The sequence below is a fragment of the Idiotropiscis lumnitzeri genome, chromosome 14, assembly GCF_059441095.1.
Source record: "Idiotropiscis lumnitzeri isolate Australia: NSW breed Sydney's pygmy pipehorse chromosome 14, RoL_Ilum_1.0, whole genome shotgun sequence".
Classification (NCBI taxonomy): Eukaryota; Metazoa; Chordata; class Actinopteri; order Syngnathiformes; family Syngnathidae; genus Idiotropiscis; species Idiotropiscis lumnitzeri.
The window spans coordinates 3,408,302-3,423,347 of record NC_142404.1 but is presented as its reverse complement, the minus strand read 5'-3'; the positions used below and the strand labels follow the sequence as shown (position 1 = coordinate 3,423,347).

General features: G+C 39.4%; 1 protein-coding gene across 2 annotated transcripts in view; it reads left to right on the top strand.

Annotated features, from left to right (window-relative positions):
* dpp10 (dipeptidyl-peptidase 10 (non-functional)) overlaps positions 1-15,046 on the top strand; it is a 148,947-nt gene that overhangs the window by 52,150 nt on the left and 81,751 nt on the right. Inside the window, exon 1 of one of the 2 annotated variants that reach the window (XM_088315682.1) lies at positions 2,659-2,916. The exons of the other annotated variant lie outside the window; for it this stretch is intronic. Within the exon in view, the coding sequence (XP_088171808.1) occupies positions 2,860-2,916 (57 nt within the window). The 5' untranslated portion in view covers positions 2,659-2,859. Of the gene's footprint in view, positions 1-2,658; positions 2,917-15,046 lie in introns of those variants that run through there. 2 annotated transcript variants of the gene reach the window in all.

The following is a 15,046-nucleotide window of genomic DNA, read 5'->3' as shown; positions in this document are numbered from 1 at the left end:
AGCCTTTTCCACACATACCCATCCTGGTTCACTTTATATCAGGTCAATGGTGGCAAGTGTAAAATGTTGTAATCTTTTGTATTGATTGTCTTGCAGCCACAACCAAGGTTTCCTTGGCAACAGGCTTCTTGATTCATGCTCGATAAATAACTCTAAATTCTCACGATTACTTGATATTTGTATACCTACTGTACATGGCAAAACTTTACACACCATATTTTTGTATGTGTGCCCAGGGAGCACCAAAGCAGATACACAATATAAGACAAATATTAAGGGTGTCCCGATAAAAGATTTTCCACATCTGATACGATACTGATATTGCGGCCTAGAATAATTGCGATATCCAATTTCGTCCGGTACGATATGAGCAGAAATGATACACATGCTGTAACTTATTTTTTAGTATGAATTGTTAGAAGAGACTTGATCAAGTTATACTGTTAAAACTGAATAACAATAGCCAGCAACAGTAGGTATGAAAATATATGACCCATTTATTCCAAACATGAGGTGCATTTGAATATTAAATTGATACATACAGTTACTAGTTACCTGTTAAAAAATGCAGTGAGTAATGTAATCAATGTGCCGTAACATAAATGTAACCTGAATACATTTAATTACTTTTGGATTGCTCCACGACCAGATATGCTGCAAGAAATTAATACAACAAAAACAAATCCACATGATGTCTATTTTTGTATATTTCTTATTTCTTTTCCGTCTTATGCTTGTATAATATACATGGTTTTGGAATGCTTGAGGAAGCCTGAGCACCCACAATTCAAAGCCAAAGCGCAAGAAATGTGAAGGCGACATAATGACGTCCACTTGTCTTGTCACTTTTGTTTTTATTTTGGTGCTTGAAGATTATCTTTGCATCATATTTTCCTTCGATGAGGAAACAATGTGCACGGTTGGTTTTTTTGACTTGAGTAATGATCATTTGCATTTGTGTTTCTTTACATACATCGTCACCATCCCTCTCCTATCTGTCAGCTTGTTGGTTTTTATGGTATTCGGCACTCAAATGCGCGCGTGTGCACGCACGCGCGTACATCCCTACAGTGCTCTTTTTGTACTAGTTCATTGCTTTTGCTTATCAATATTAAATATATTTGAAACACAAGAGTGGGGGGTGATAACAAAATGCAACAAATTTTATTAATAGGTAGTAGAGTGTTCCTTTTGCCACTTTGTGTTGCATAGTTTCAGTACTTTGCGTTTCTTTTCAAAACATTCCTAAAAATAAGTAAATAAATAACTAATGAATAAATAAAATAAAATAAAATACAGGCATATTGGCCGCCATATTACGGAACTACGCGTTGTTTCACAGATATAGATGCTCGGATTCTTTGTCCATACCCACGGGCACTCATACGTGGCGGGTGATTAGTTCCAAGAATCAGACCGACCAATAAAAACACGAGTGGATTTGTCCCGTAAAATGATTGGCTGCACATAATCCCAGCCACTCCCATAATGACATGTTGTATCTTGGAAGGATAAGGACGAGGGACAATGATGGAAGGGTGCCCAGGTTGTGGACGGAGGATGAAAGACTGGCAAAATAGGGTCAAGTGCCCATCTCTGTTGTGAACTTTATTTCAGGCTTCTTGTGGATGGTGTGATAAATAATGATGCACACACTCATGCAGGGCCAACTCTCACACAGCTATTGTGTCACCCTGGCCATTTCACTTTTTTTTTTTTTTGGACTAAGCCTAGGGTGCGCAAACTTTTTGCTTCATGGGCCACAATGGGTTCTAAAATTTGACAGAGGGGCCAGACCAGGAGCGGATGGATGGAGTGTTTTGGTAACCTCACCTCAGCTGAGAAAAAAAATACATATAGTATATAGCATGCAATAATTTGAAATGAAAATGAGCAAAAGCATTACAACAAAATATCTACTTTAGAGTGCACCTCCTAGTGGGGACACATCAGAATTACAGGGAAAATAAAACAAGAACAAGGTTTATTCATTTCATTTTTTCAAGTTCAGCGGGCCGGATCAAAACGTTTAACGGGCCGCATGTGGCCCCCGCGCCGAAGTTTGCCCAGGGCTTGGCTAAGCTGTTGTGTATGAAAGGATTCCAGCTGTGTGCATCTGATAAATAAATGAATAAGAAATGCACACATTTGAACAATGGAATGTTTCATGAAGACTTTAGAAAACTTACGTGAGCACAAGATGAACATACAAATGCCTCATATAGGAAGGCCTGAGCAGAGATTCGAACCCAAAACCTTTCATCTCTTAGGGAGCCGTGAAATGAAATTCATGTCACTGTACTGTTATGTTCAACAATTTTAAAGACACATTTGAAATGCTATGCCGCATGTTTGAACTAATCCTTGCCAACATTATTTAATTTGTTCAAACCGTGCTTGTGTCTTTAGCCAAAAGGGGGTAACGTTTCAGACGCTATTTTCCTTCGTGAAATTAAACAATCTACAGTTTAAATGACCATACTAATTCCATGTTACAACACCTAATGGCCAATCTTCCTTTTGCTCTTTTACCTTCTCCAAGAAGCAGACACACACCTGAGTAAACTTTCTAACGCCCCAAAAGGCAGCTTGGTGTTTGTCACGTCGTCTTTTTTTATTCGTTGCCGAGCTTGTCCAAAACTCTCCCCCCTTTAAGACGAGGCTGATGTGAGCGTGTAGGCAGCGTAAGGCTTCTCCACAGATGCTCTCGCCACAGCGCCTTACACAATTCGCTGGTGACGAAATCACCCTCAGCATTCACATTTCGAACAGTGGACGAGGAGGCGAGCCCATTCCTCTTTTACTCGGAATCCAAGAACCCCGCAGCGATAAATCGAGAGTTATCCCGAGGAGTTTACCATGACAGCTACCAAGGAGCAGCCGAATCAGAGGCAGAATCAACCGCAGCAGGATGAGGTGGGCAAGTGGAATTCATTCGGAGCGCATCTCTCTGATTTCAGCACTTTAACCACCTCGTTCTCATATCATATAGCTTTACTCAACCGTGCTGCGTTTACCATTCCATTTCCATCCATCAAATATCTTTAAGCGCAGGTCAGGCTCATTTAATGAGGCTCACGCATCGCCGTCGCCAGCTGTGCATGGAGCTCGCTGTAAAACTGTAGCAAGTGGCGAACATGAATGATAAACGCAACGGGATCCGTGCACTGTGTTGATCGGCTGAAGGAAACTGGGGGGAGACTGCGCAGGACGCATTGTAATTCAGCCGTTGCCTCCTGTCAGCTGCCCCCCGACACCTTGGGAGGGAACATTCGAGGAAAATCACTTTGGATGGGGGCTCCGGTGTCGAACATGCAACCCCACTTCCAAATGTACGTTGTGCTCGGCAGTCACCTTCAAAAAGCATTGAATGGACTCTCATTAGAGGGTTAAACTGTCATGTTTAAGATACCTCGACTCAGGTGGAATTCTCCACAGTTCTTTTGTTTTTGTATTAGAATGAAATCGTGTTTATTGTCAAGCTTGGAGAGTGCAAATAGAAAATTATGCACGTGCTTTCCCAGCAAATTTCTACACTTGTGTTACTATTAATTTTTGCTTTCCTTTCTTGAAACATTGTCAATGTCCCTTAAGGCATTCATAACCTGGGTCAATGTGCCATTCCCTGATTGTGTAAATGATTCCACACTCATCTCTTTCGCAGTAATGTTTCCTCTGAGAGATAGATGAATATGTCCTGGGTGCTCTAAATTAAATTAAGCTTTGGAGCCTTTTGGTTTCTTAAGAAATCAAAACCTCATCCTTATGACGTTTCTTTGCCCGAATGACATGGAATTGGAATTTTCTCACTATTATATGTAATGCTCGGTGAACACAACCTATTCGCCATTTCAGAAGATTGCGTGTGATATTACACGGGAGCTGTGTTAACTTGTTCAGTGATGCAGCTGTATGATCATCATTACAGTGGAGCCTTTAATGGTGGTGTTGATGTAGAAACTCTTTTGGTCAGAGGCTTTGAGATGTCTGTTTCACATTTCATCCAACAGACACACCAAATCAACTTGAGATTCTTGATGATATATCAAAAGCCCATTGGTCCAAAGGCAATTTATTTTTTTTTCCGCTCCAAGTCAGCTGGGATTGGTTCCAGCACCCTGTGGTACTGAAAATGGATGGGTGGGTCGTCGGTGGTCTAAATAAAATTATTAATGAAATCAGTTTAACTAAACTTTGGTCAGTATGTTAATAATTTGCTTCTCAACAGTCCGATATGTCAGATAGTGGTGGATTTGAGCTACGTGCATACCATTTTTGAATTTGTTTTGGTCTTAGGAAAATTTAAAGATAAAAAGAACAAAACAAACACACGCACACGCAAAAACAAAAAAAACCCCATCACTGACCAGTTTTAAATTTGAAGGCATCAGTTGAACCAATGTGTGACAACAATATTGTGTATTGCACATACTCATTGCATGGAATCAGTTTCCATACCTTTCCATGGAAACATTACTTTCTGGTAAGTCTATTATCGCAATTTTTAAACACATATATGAGTCAAAAGCCGCCTTCATGATTGGTAAAATCATTTGCTAACTAATTTTGCAAGAGGCTTGCATCATGTTTGTGTTAGTGGGTGATCTGAGCCAATGCTATTTCCATCCCAGCCTCTGTCAACCCACAGTCTGTATACATAACTTGATGACAGACTCTTAACAGGGCTACTCTTCATCAAAGTTGCATGGCCACGGTGAAGGAATAACAAAAAGGAAACTCGTTGAAGGGTCTCTAAATAATACGTGAAGAGGAATATTCCATGGTTCCCTCTTTTAGTATCTGCAAACGAAAGTAATACCTCTGCTAAGGTTAACGTTGCCAAGGTTACGTGTAGATCGACAACAGATTCTCATGTCATTATGTCATCATTGGCTCATATTTAATAAATCTAGATGGATTCAGTTTATAAATATTAAAATTTCTGTGATTATTGTTGAGACTAGCACCTTTATCTTCTCTTTAATCCATTGTCAGTTTTGCATGATCAGTACTAGTTCAATTGTGGCTATATGCTTATTAAAGATTTTATCAAATTTTTTAGAGGACAATGTAGATGGAAAAGGCATTTGTCAGAATACATTGTTCAATGACGCCAACCACAACCATTTTAAGAAAAAAAATAACCAAACTAGATCACGCACTCCATAAGGGTCAGTGCGTTTTCTTAGCCAATGGCTGTTTGCTTGCTGTACTAAATTTGTATTGTCATTCATTTTATATGTATCCATAATGTTTAGGTGTTTATGAGATAGCAATTTATAGCCTACTGTCAGTTTGACATTATTATGACACACAGACTACAATATGATTACCAATTACTCATGCATCACAATAGCGCATGTTGTTGAATCAATATCTTTTTTTTTTCAATAATTCTCTATTTTCTTACTGTTTGAGAAGTACTACTTTTAAATTGATAATCTTCATTTTCATGACTACAATCCATCCACCCATTATCTGAGCCGCCTCTCCTCACGAGGGTCGCGGGCGTACTGGTGCATTTCCTTGCAGTCTCCGGGCTGTAAGCAAGCTACACCTTGGACTGATTGCCAGCCAATCTCAGGGCACACAAAGACGAACAACCATTCATACTCACAATCATACCTATGTACAATTTAGAATGTTTAATCATACTGCCATGCATGTTTTTGGAATGTGGGAGCAAACCCGTGTACCTGGAGAAAACCCACGCAGGCAGGGGGAGAACATGCAAACTCCATGCAGGAAGGCTTGGAGACAGACTCGATCCCACAACCTCTGCACTGTGAGGGCATCATGCTAACCAGTCGGTCACCATGCCGCCATAACTAAAATGAATTACGTTTATTTTTGTATCCATTATTGACTTTTTAAATAAATCATGGAAGAGATACATGAATTAGATTATAACGTTTGCTCACAAATTTTTGGAATACTGGCTTAGCGATTATAATGGCATTATAACTTAGGTAAATTTACTTGGATATAGCACGTTTGTCTCACGCTACAGAAGTGCAGGGTGTGATTCTGGGCTCCGGCCTTCCTTTGTGGAGTTTGCATGTTCTCGCCGTGCCTGCGTGGGTTTTCTCCGGGTAATCCGGTTTCGTCCCACATTTTGAAGACGTCCATGATAAGTTAAGTATGATTGTGAACGCGAGTCATTATTTGTCTTTAGTGCCCTACGATTCGCTGGCAACCAGTCCAGGGTGTACCCTGCCTACTTCCCGAAGACAGCTGTGATATGCTCCGGTATGCCCGCGACCCTCGTGAGGATAAACGGATCAGATAATGGATGGATGGAAGTCACACACATACAGTAGTGCTTTCATGTGCCTTTAAGGCTAAATGAGTGACATACAGACTTCTGAGTGCTGGTTGGTCATTTTACTCCTAGTATGTCTCCTCAATGATCCTTGTATGTGTTTTCAGTGTTATAGTCAAATGTATTCAACCAAAGCTCTCAAATAATTTTGGCATGCAGCAAAAAGCCCCACCAAAAAAAAAAATCCGTAATACTTTGGCAATCATTCTAATATTTTCAGAGGTTGATCTGAACATAACTAGAGATGGCAACATACATTTTGGTGATTATAGATGGCAGGTTTTGCACATTCTGCAACGTTTTGTTTCCTACAATAAATATTCAGCCTGTCGAGGTGCTTCACTGTACGGCCAGTGAGTGAGTGAGTTGACAACACTGATGTAATATGTCCCATATTACATCAGTGTTGTAATATGTCCCATATTACATCAGTGTTGTCAACTAAAGAGCCATTTGAAATGTTTCATGAAAGTTTCCACGGGAGCCACAAAATCTTTGGACATCTAAAATGAAGATGAGTTCTCTTTTCCTTTTTTTTTTTTTTAAATTCTGCAGCAAACACGTGTTGAATCGGGTGGCCCTGTCGAAGCGATATGTCAGCGCATCCGCCATATTTGATATGGCTATTATTTTTTACATAAAATTAGCATCTAAACTTTGTGAAATGGAGTTTGAAAGACACAATGTCATCAAAAGAAATAATTTGGTATTAATCCAGTGAGTTCTTGCTTGATGATATATCTCCAAGGAGCAAGTGACGAGGCATCTTCACAATTTGCTTCACTTCGCCACATCCAATACGGCTGCAGTGTCGACATACTCGGGAAGGCGACTTTATGTATTCTGAAATGACAATACATGCTTCCGGTTGTCACAAAGGGTGCCATTCAAGATGGGATTCGGCAGTGCTACGTTAATATATGGAGCAAAGCAATTGCTGTGTGTGTAGGCCCCCTCCATGCAATTTATGGGCTCTCGTAACGGGTCTGGTTCAAAGCCAATGTAAGAAATGTAATTGTAAGAGAACAGACAGAATGAACAGACTCATTTGACATTGACAAGTGTCACATTGTGTGCAAGCTCAGGTGTAATAAAAGTCGGCTCTTTTGATGATCTCTGCGAATGACCTTGTGGTCAGCACTAGCTTAGTGCCGCCGCAGAGCATTGTGTTGTAACACAGAGTCGGTCAAAGTATCAGTCTTTGCTTTTTTAGCTGTTTTTGTCTCATCTTGGGCACAAAGAGGAATAAGGAAATAAAGACAGAATTAACACCGGCCTTTTTCCAACTCTGCTTTGACACATTCTTGAGGAAATAAAGAATGCAACTACATTTAGGCCTTTTCGACAGGTGTGTAGTTATCGTTAAGCACTTTATATTGGCTCTTCTGATTTTAAATTTGAGCCAATCTGCTGTTCAATTCAATTATATTTCAGAAGCGCACATTCACTCAAAGCATTTTACATTTTACAATAATGTACAATTTTCCCACTCGTACTGAATGAGTAAATTACCTGCGACAGTTAGCAAATTGATGATTGGGCCATAGGGTTGAGGCACACATGTCCAAGAATAAACATTCTTTTTTTATCTAATTTAATTTAATATTATCACAGTAGCTAGTTTTCTGTTGTGGACATTATTTTAATAGTTTTTAATTTTTCATTACAATACTTTTTTATTTAGTTTTGACTTGTTTTCTTTTTTTGCGATGGGTAGTTTAAATTATTTTTTTGTTTTTTTTTCAAATGATTTGATTTTGTTTATTTTTTATTAGTTTTAGTTTGTTTTTTTTATATATATATATATATATGGAGTATTTGTCCAGTGCAAGTTTTGTGTAATAAAGCTAAGTAAACTACTGTAACTGTATTACAATGGACCTTAGTTCTTCTGTAGCGATGGATATACAACAATACCACAACAAATACATTTAAAATCAACCCAGAAACCTCATGTATGATATTAATTGAAAAAACGTAAAATGTAGTTGCAATTAGTCTTTGTTTTTTTAAAAGCTTTTTGTTTTTATTTTGTTCACCAAAGTACTTATTGAATTTGAGTTTTAGTTTTTAGTAAGCTTTTAGTAAGTATTTTTTGTTAACTTAAATAACCTTGAGGCGGCACGGTGGTCAACTGGTTAGCACGATGGCTTCACAGTGCAGAGGTCGTGGGTTCGATTCCGGCTCCGGCCTTCCTGTGTGGAGTTTGCATGTTCTCTCCGTGCCTGCATCTGTTTTCTCCAGGTACTTTGGTTTCCTCCCACATTCCAAAAACATTCATGGAAGGTTGATTGAGCACTCTGAATGAGTGTGAGCGTGGATCGTTGTCTGTATCTGTGTGCCCTGTGATTGGCTGGCAACCAGTTCAGGGTGTACTCCGCCTACTGCCCGAAGACAGCGAGGATAGGCTCCAGCACGCCCGTGACCCTTGTGAGGTGAAACAGCTCAGTTAATGGATAGCTGGAGAATAATCTTGGTTGCGAAATACTAATGTTGAGTTGTTTATCATTAAAACATTAAAGTAACAAAACAATTGTGTGACTTTGTCCAATCAATGTCTTATCTGCAACAGCCTATCATGGCCTTACTGAAAATATCAATTGCGCAGGCTTATTTGCGACGAATACGTCAATTTTGGTGTGCTAAGTGAATCTGCAATTCTTTTGTGCTGCATTGTGTAATGTGACCTGATTTCCATAAAATATGCTTTGGATATATTAAAAATACCGTCATGATAGCTGAGGAACTTGCGGTAGACTGGCACATAGGACAGTGTCAGTCACGCTTAACATAAGCGGAAAAATGTTTGCTTCACTTAATGTCACAACACTTAAATCGATTATGACCAAAATGGTTTTGGACAACTGTACTTATCCCCACATCAACCTATATCACAATGAGCATTTTGTCTTAAATGTATGAAGCGTTTCCTCATTACGCAACATACGCTTAATATCCATAAAGTTGGAATATTGGGGAGACAATTTTAAAGTTGAAGAAAGCATAACGAGAGATGTCAACATAAATATTGGTGATGATTTATTGCAGTTTTTGAGCATTAGGTGACTTTAAGTTTAATACTCATTTAAGACTCCTTGGCACAATCACAGTACGACCAGTGAGGAGGTGCATATTTGAGCAAGTCGAGGCCTCTGAACCCCATTCATTAAAGAAACCACAAATCATTTGGACATCTAAAATAAAGACAAATTTTCTCTTCCTTTCTATTTCTGCTGCAGAAACCAACTTGACCTGGGCTGAGACGATGACATGAGATTTGAAATTTGCATTCTGTGTCAAGGGAGGGTTTGCTGTGACCGAGTTGAGGCAAAAGGCAGGTGGATGCAAATGACGATATATAGGCTAGGCAGTGCAAGAAGCTCGAGAATTTAAAAATATATTTCTGAAAAAGGCAAATAGTGAAAAAAAAGCGAATTAAGAAGTCCAAAAACCTATATTACAACAATGAAAGACATGGGACATGCCTTATAGCACATGACATGACATTGACCTGTGACAAACAGAATGTCGAGAAAAGTGTATGATGTGATGTGGACATGGAGTCAATCTCCACTCAAGATAAGAAAATTAGACAAAAAAAATGAATTAACTAATCAAACTGTTTCAAACTCCCCGATGACTAAGCTACCAGCTGCAGTGAGAAATGAAGAAAAAATGTGCGTTTCACTTTTATGCGTATTGGCTCAGGCCTTTCTGTGTGGATTTTACATGCTGTCTGTGTTTGTCTGCCAGGTGTGGATGTGAGCATAATTGTGGTTTGTTTATACGGTATGTGCTCTGCAGTTGACAGCCAACCAGTTTAGGGTGTACCCCGCATAAAGCTCCCTTGATTAAACAAGAAAAATACTGCAACTGTTTGAATTTTTTCAATTTGAAATTTGATCAGCTTATGTGATGATTTGCTCAGCTTCATTTCATATGCCTTCTTCTATTTAATTTTTTTTTTTTTTTTTACCATTTTACACAAATAAAAGAAGCTGCTAATTCTTTGCTGCAAGTGATAACAGACAATTGCAATGTTTGCAAGTCTATCTTTTAATTAAATGTGTTTCACATTTACCTGTAAATAAAACATTGTATGTATGGAAACAATAACAGTGGTTTGGAGACCACTGTAAAGCATCTTCAAAAGTTTGAAGATTCATGAAAGGTTTGTAGGATATCCAGTCAAAGGTCCAAAAACATATTGGAGCTCTTGCCAGCACATACAGTTTGCAGTTTTAAGTGTTACTCGGTTACGCTAAATAACAATGAGTTGTGGCAGCACTATCTTGTCACATTTGTAAACTTTCAACCGATGCCGTCTTTGAACATTTCAAATTGACCTGATTGTCAGTAGACTGCCAGTGATTTTTGAAACTGACACTTTCTTAATATGTCGTGGTATGTGTACAGAACCAATGAAAAGACACTTAAGACAACATAGATAAGTAAATCAGCAGCCAAAGAACCGTCTCAGCTGTGGCGGTGTCATTTTCTCTGCACTTTCATCGGAGTACTGATGCCCTCTCAACTAACAATTTTACAGCTCAGTGCCTGCTGAATCCTCCGTTGCCAACCATACAACAGGAATAAAAAACATGCTTCACTTCTTAGCCTCACGGTAAGAAACAATTTCCTGTGCATGTGCGCTCAACTCTACAATGACTTGGTTTGGTTTTCTATTGTTAGGAAAGTCCGAATCCCTTTCAATTTAATTTCTCTTGATGAATGATATGTTTTTCCAACTGTGCGGAAACGGCTGGAGCCTTATCTGCAGCCTGCAGAATCATTTGTTAGAATGCAGTCATCTGCTTCTAATTGTGTATGAATCAGATATTCGACTGCAGGGGAGAATAACATCACCATGTAAACATAAATCTAAATGTGATGAAAACATTGGTGGAAATGTGGAAGGAGATGCTAATCAATACAATTTGCCATCCTATGTTGTTCTGACTGCTGATCTAAACTATCCATTATAAAGGGTTCTCAATTGGTCTGACCCTGGGACCCGCATTTTCCCATGGTTAGAATTCAATGTACCCTCACTTTTGCCCCCTTTTGTCCCTGCCCAAAGGAACGCCCCCAGCTCACTTACACACATGCACAGCCAAGGCAGCTACTGTACATTGCTATCATGACTTATCCATGATCGAGTATCGCTAAAAATAAAATGGTACTGGTTTGATGTTGTATTTTTTGGTAATGCACAATTGATTAAAAATACAGTATAAGAGCGTCTAACTTTTGGCACAAGGTATACCACTGGTCTAACTAGATTTTGGTGAATTTTATCGCGTTGCAGGAAGACAGATATGTGACATTGAGATCAAGTTTTAGACAGTTTTGGAACTTACTCACAGAGCAAAAGTACCCCAAACATAAGATACTGCGCTGCTTCTGACTGCATTATTCAACTCCACTTTTATAAGCGGCAGCGTTTTCTCATGTGAAGATTATTAAGACCAAATTCTGGTACAACATGACTGATGAGAATATGGAAATGTGGTTGAGGCTGGGTATCAGCAGCTGCTCGCTGAACTATGCATCCATGGCGGATTTCATTCAGTGCAAGTTATCAGAGTCACGGTAGTGGTAAAACATGCACAGAGTTGTATTATGCATCATGGGTTTATGCTGGTATACACAGTACACCAACTAACATTGTCTATTTAAAAACACTCAATATATTTTGAAATATGATTTTTTTTTTCATAGTTGGTAGATCATTTTGACCTGACAATTTTATAAAATGCGTGAATGCTGAAACATGTGGTCACCACTGCACTAGACTGTTGCAGATTTCCCAATTTATTTAATATATATATATATATATATATATTTTTTTTTAAATCAAAATGTGAATATATGATGATCTGGTTAAAACAATAATAACAATACATCGTTGTCTGTGACTCACTCCGTAGCAGTCTGCAACCCACCAGTGCAGAATCACTGCATAATGATGAATACATTCACTCAACTTAATCAGGGGCATCCATCGTGTCTGCAACTCATTGTAGTAGCAGTTACATCTTCAAGGCTGTTATTATGACTGCCATATATGGATTAAGAAAGGTACTGTAGCTATTTTAGTGGCGTTGCTATTGTAGTAGGCTGGGATAAGCTCCAGGCCCTGACAACGCTGACCAGGATAAGCTATATGAAAATGGGTAGAATGTGTGGATGGTACCATTTGTGACTGCACTCTGTGGGGAATAGACCAAAGCTGTGGGTCATGTTACTTTGCTTTCAATTTGGTATTTCAATTTTAATGCGAAACAACTAAATTAGGTTTTGGGGAAGCAATTTACAGACTATTCATGTACTGTTATACGTAAATAGGGATGTGGACTGAATGGCATAGCAGAGCTACAAAAACATTGGATGAATCCGCAGAAATTGAGTCAACTTCCAAAGATAAGGTAAAACGCACCAATTTGGATAAATTAGTACTCCACTACTTGAGGAAGTAGTACACAAGTTTTATATCCTTAAAATGGGGTCCTTACAAAAGAATTTAGGGACCCACAGTTTTACGCCAACAAGGAGAGAAGTATGACAGGTGGAAAGGTATCTCACATGCAGCAGACCGATGGCAGTATCCTTGAGGGCTATGTTTTTAATGCTAAATACAGAGCATGAATCTATTATCATTGTGTATATTGTTGTGTAGTAAAAAAAAAGAAATGATGCAAGATACTATCTTATTAAGAGATACATTAGACACACATTTGTTAAATGAGCATATTGTATCAAATTAGCAGATAGCAGATGTCCTCAGTCAGCGATGCATGCGATGTCTACAAGTGCATCTTTACATAAGCTTGTCTCACAAAAATAATCAATAGAAGAGTGAAAAATAAATAATCCTTTTAAGGTATATTGCGTATACTCACCACTGTCAATAGCTATGTATATCTGCACAGGAGTTGTGTGAAGAAATTAAACTCATTTAGCAATTTGCTTATTATTGGTGTCTAGAATTACATTGCATGCTACCCAGACGTTTTTATTATAGGGATCCTGGCCAAATAAACACATATGGCTTGATTGGTTGTAATTGATTAGTTTGACTGGGAAAAGAGTAAAAAAAAAAAAGCCTCAATAGTGATGTATTGCACTTTTACGGCAACGCTTTCAATCGAATGGGGGCATCCACATTGGCCGCTAATCTGGGCTGTGAGATCTTGCTGGTCTGCTAACCATTTTAAAAAGATCTACCTGCAACTGAGGTAGGCACGGAAGACAAGCAAGATGCACAGTGATGCGTGGCCTACTTTAAAATTAAAAACTAACTCAGCATTGACGTTCATTTGCTTGGCTTTGATTTTGAAGTTGGCCCACAGCCTTTTGTGAACAACTGTTGCGGTTGTTGGCTTGACTTTGATTTATTTCACACCTGAGATCACAATATACGGCACTGCAACATCGTCATGGTACATATTCTTCAAGTTTTTTTCTGTTCATGGGGTATGTTTGGGCATGGCATATGGGGTAGACACATAAATTTTTCAAACAAGGATTGAGTTAGACAGGTGAAACCGCTTACCTTAATTGGTAATCGGACCAAATTTGATGGTGTAGTGGTACACTCGCCTGACTTGTGTGCGGGCAGCGTGGGATCAGTTCCCACTCAGTGATGGTGTCTGTGTCTGCCTTGCAACTCACTGGTGACCAGTTCAGGGTGTAGTGCGCCTTTCACCCATCGTCAGCTGGGATAGGCTCCAGCCCCCCGCAACCGTGTATTGGATAAGCCGTCTGGATGATGACACGTGACACCAAATTTGACCATTTCCCCCCTCATCCAATCAAAGTCGGCAAATGTCAGATTCTCAAATGTCTCTCAGAAATTACCCTCGGCGCATCCCCTCCGGTGTGGCGTGTGAGGTGTGTATTTTTCTCCATCAGCTGATTAAAAAAAGTTCAGGTGGCACAGTAGTGGGTGCAAAGCATTCTCTAATTTTCCACACCTTGGTCTCACCTTTTCTCTGTAACACACTGCTTGTATTTATTTTTTTTTGTGGTTGCTATGGTGGGAAGAGTTTGGTGAGGAAGAGCTTGACTGGGCTGAACAGATACAGCAACTCCATTAATCAGAGGTGAACTTGTATGGATCTTCCTGTCAACCACATTGAACAACTCACAAACCTTTCGGAACGAATGGGAATTTTTTTTTCCCTCTGCACTATGATTTGGCATGGTGGGCGACTGGTTAGCACTATGACCTCACAGTGCCGAGGTCGTGGGTTCCATTCCGGCTCCGGCCTTTCTGTGTGGAGTTTGCATGTTCTCCCCGTGCCTGCGTAGGTTTTCTCTGGGTATGCCGGTTTCTCACCACATTCCAAAAACATGCATGGCAGGTTGATTGAACACTCTAAATTGCCCCTAGGTATGAGTGTGAGCGTGCATGTTTGTTTATCTACGTGTTCCCTTACTCCTAAAAGTGTCAGTCATGTCTCATTAAGAACCACGGATGGTTCCATACCATCATTTGCTTCCCTCACTTGATAAATAATTGTTTGTATGGATGGACTGTGATGTTATTGGTTCAAGACAGAACCAGGTATATTTACTCCTGTAGCTATTTTAATTAAGGCTTCTCATCATGCCTGCACAAAATGCGTAACATTCTAACATCCATCCATCCATTATCTGTTCCGCTTCTCACAAGGGTTGCGGGGGTGATGGAGCCTGTCCAAGCACATTCGAACAAAGGAT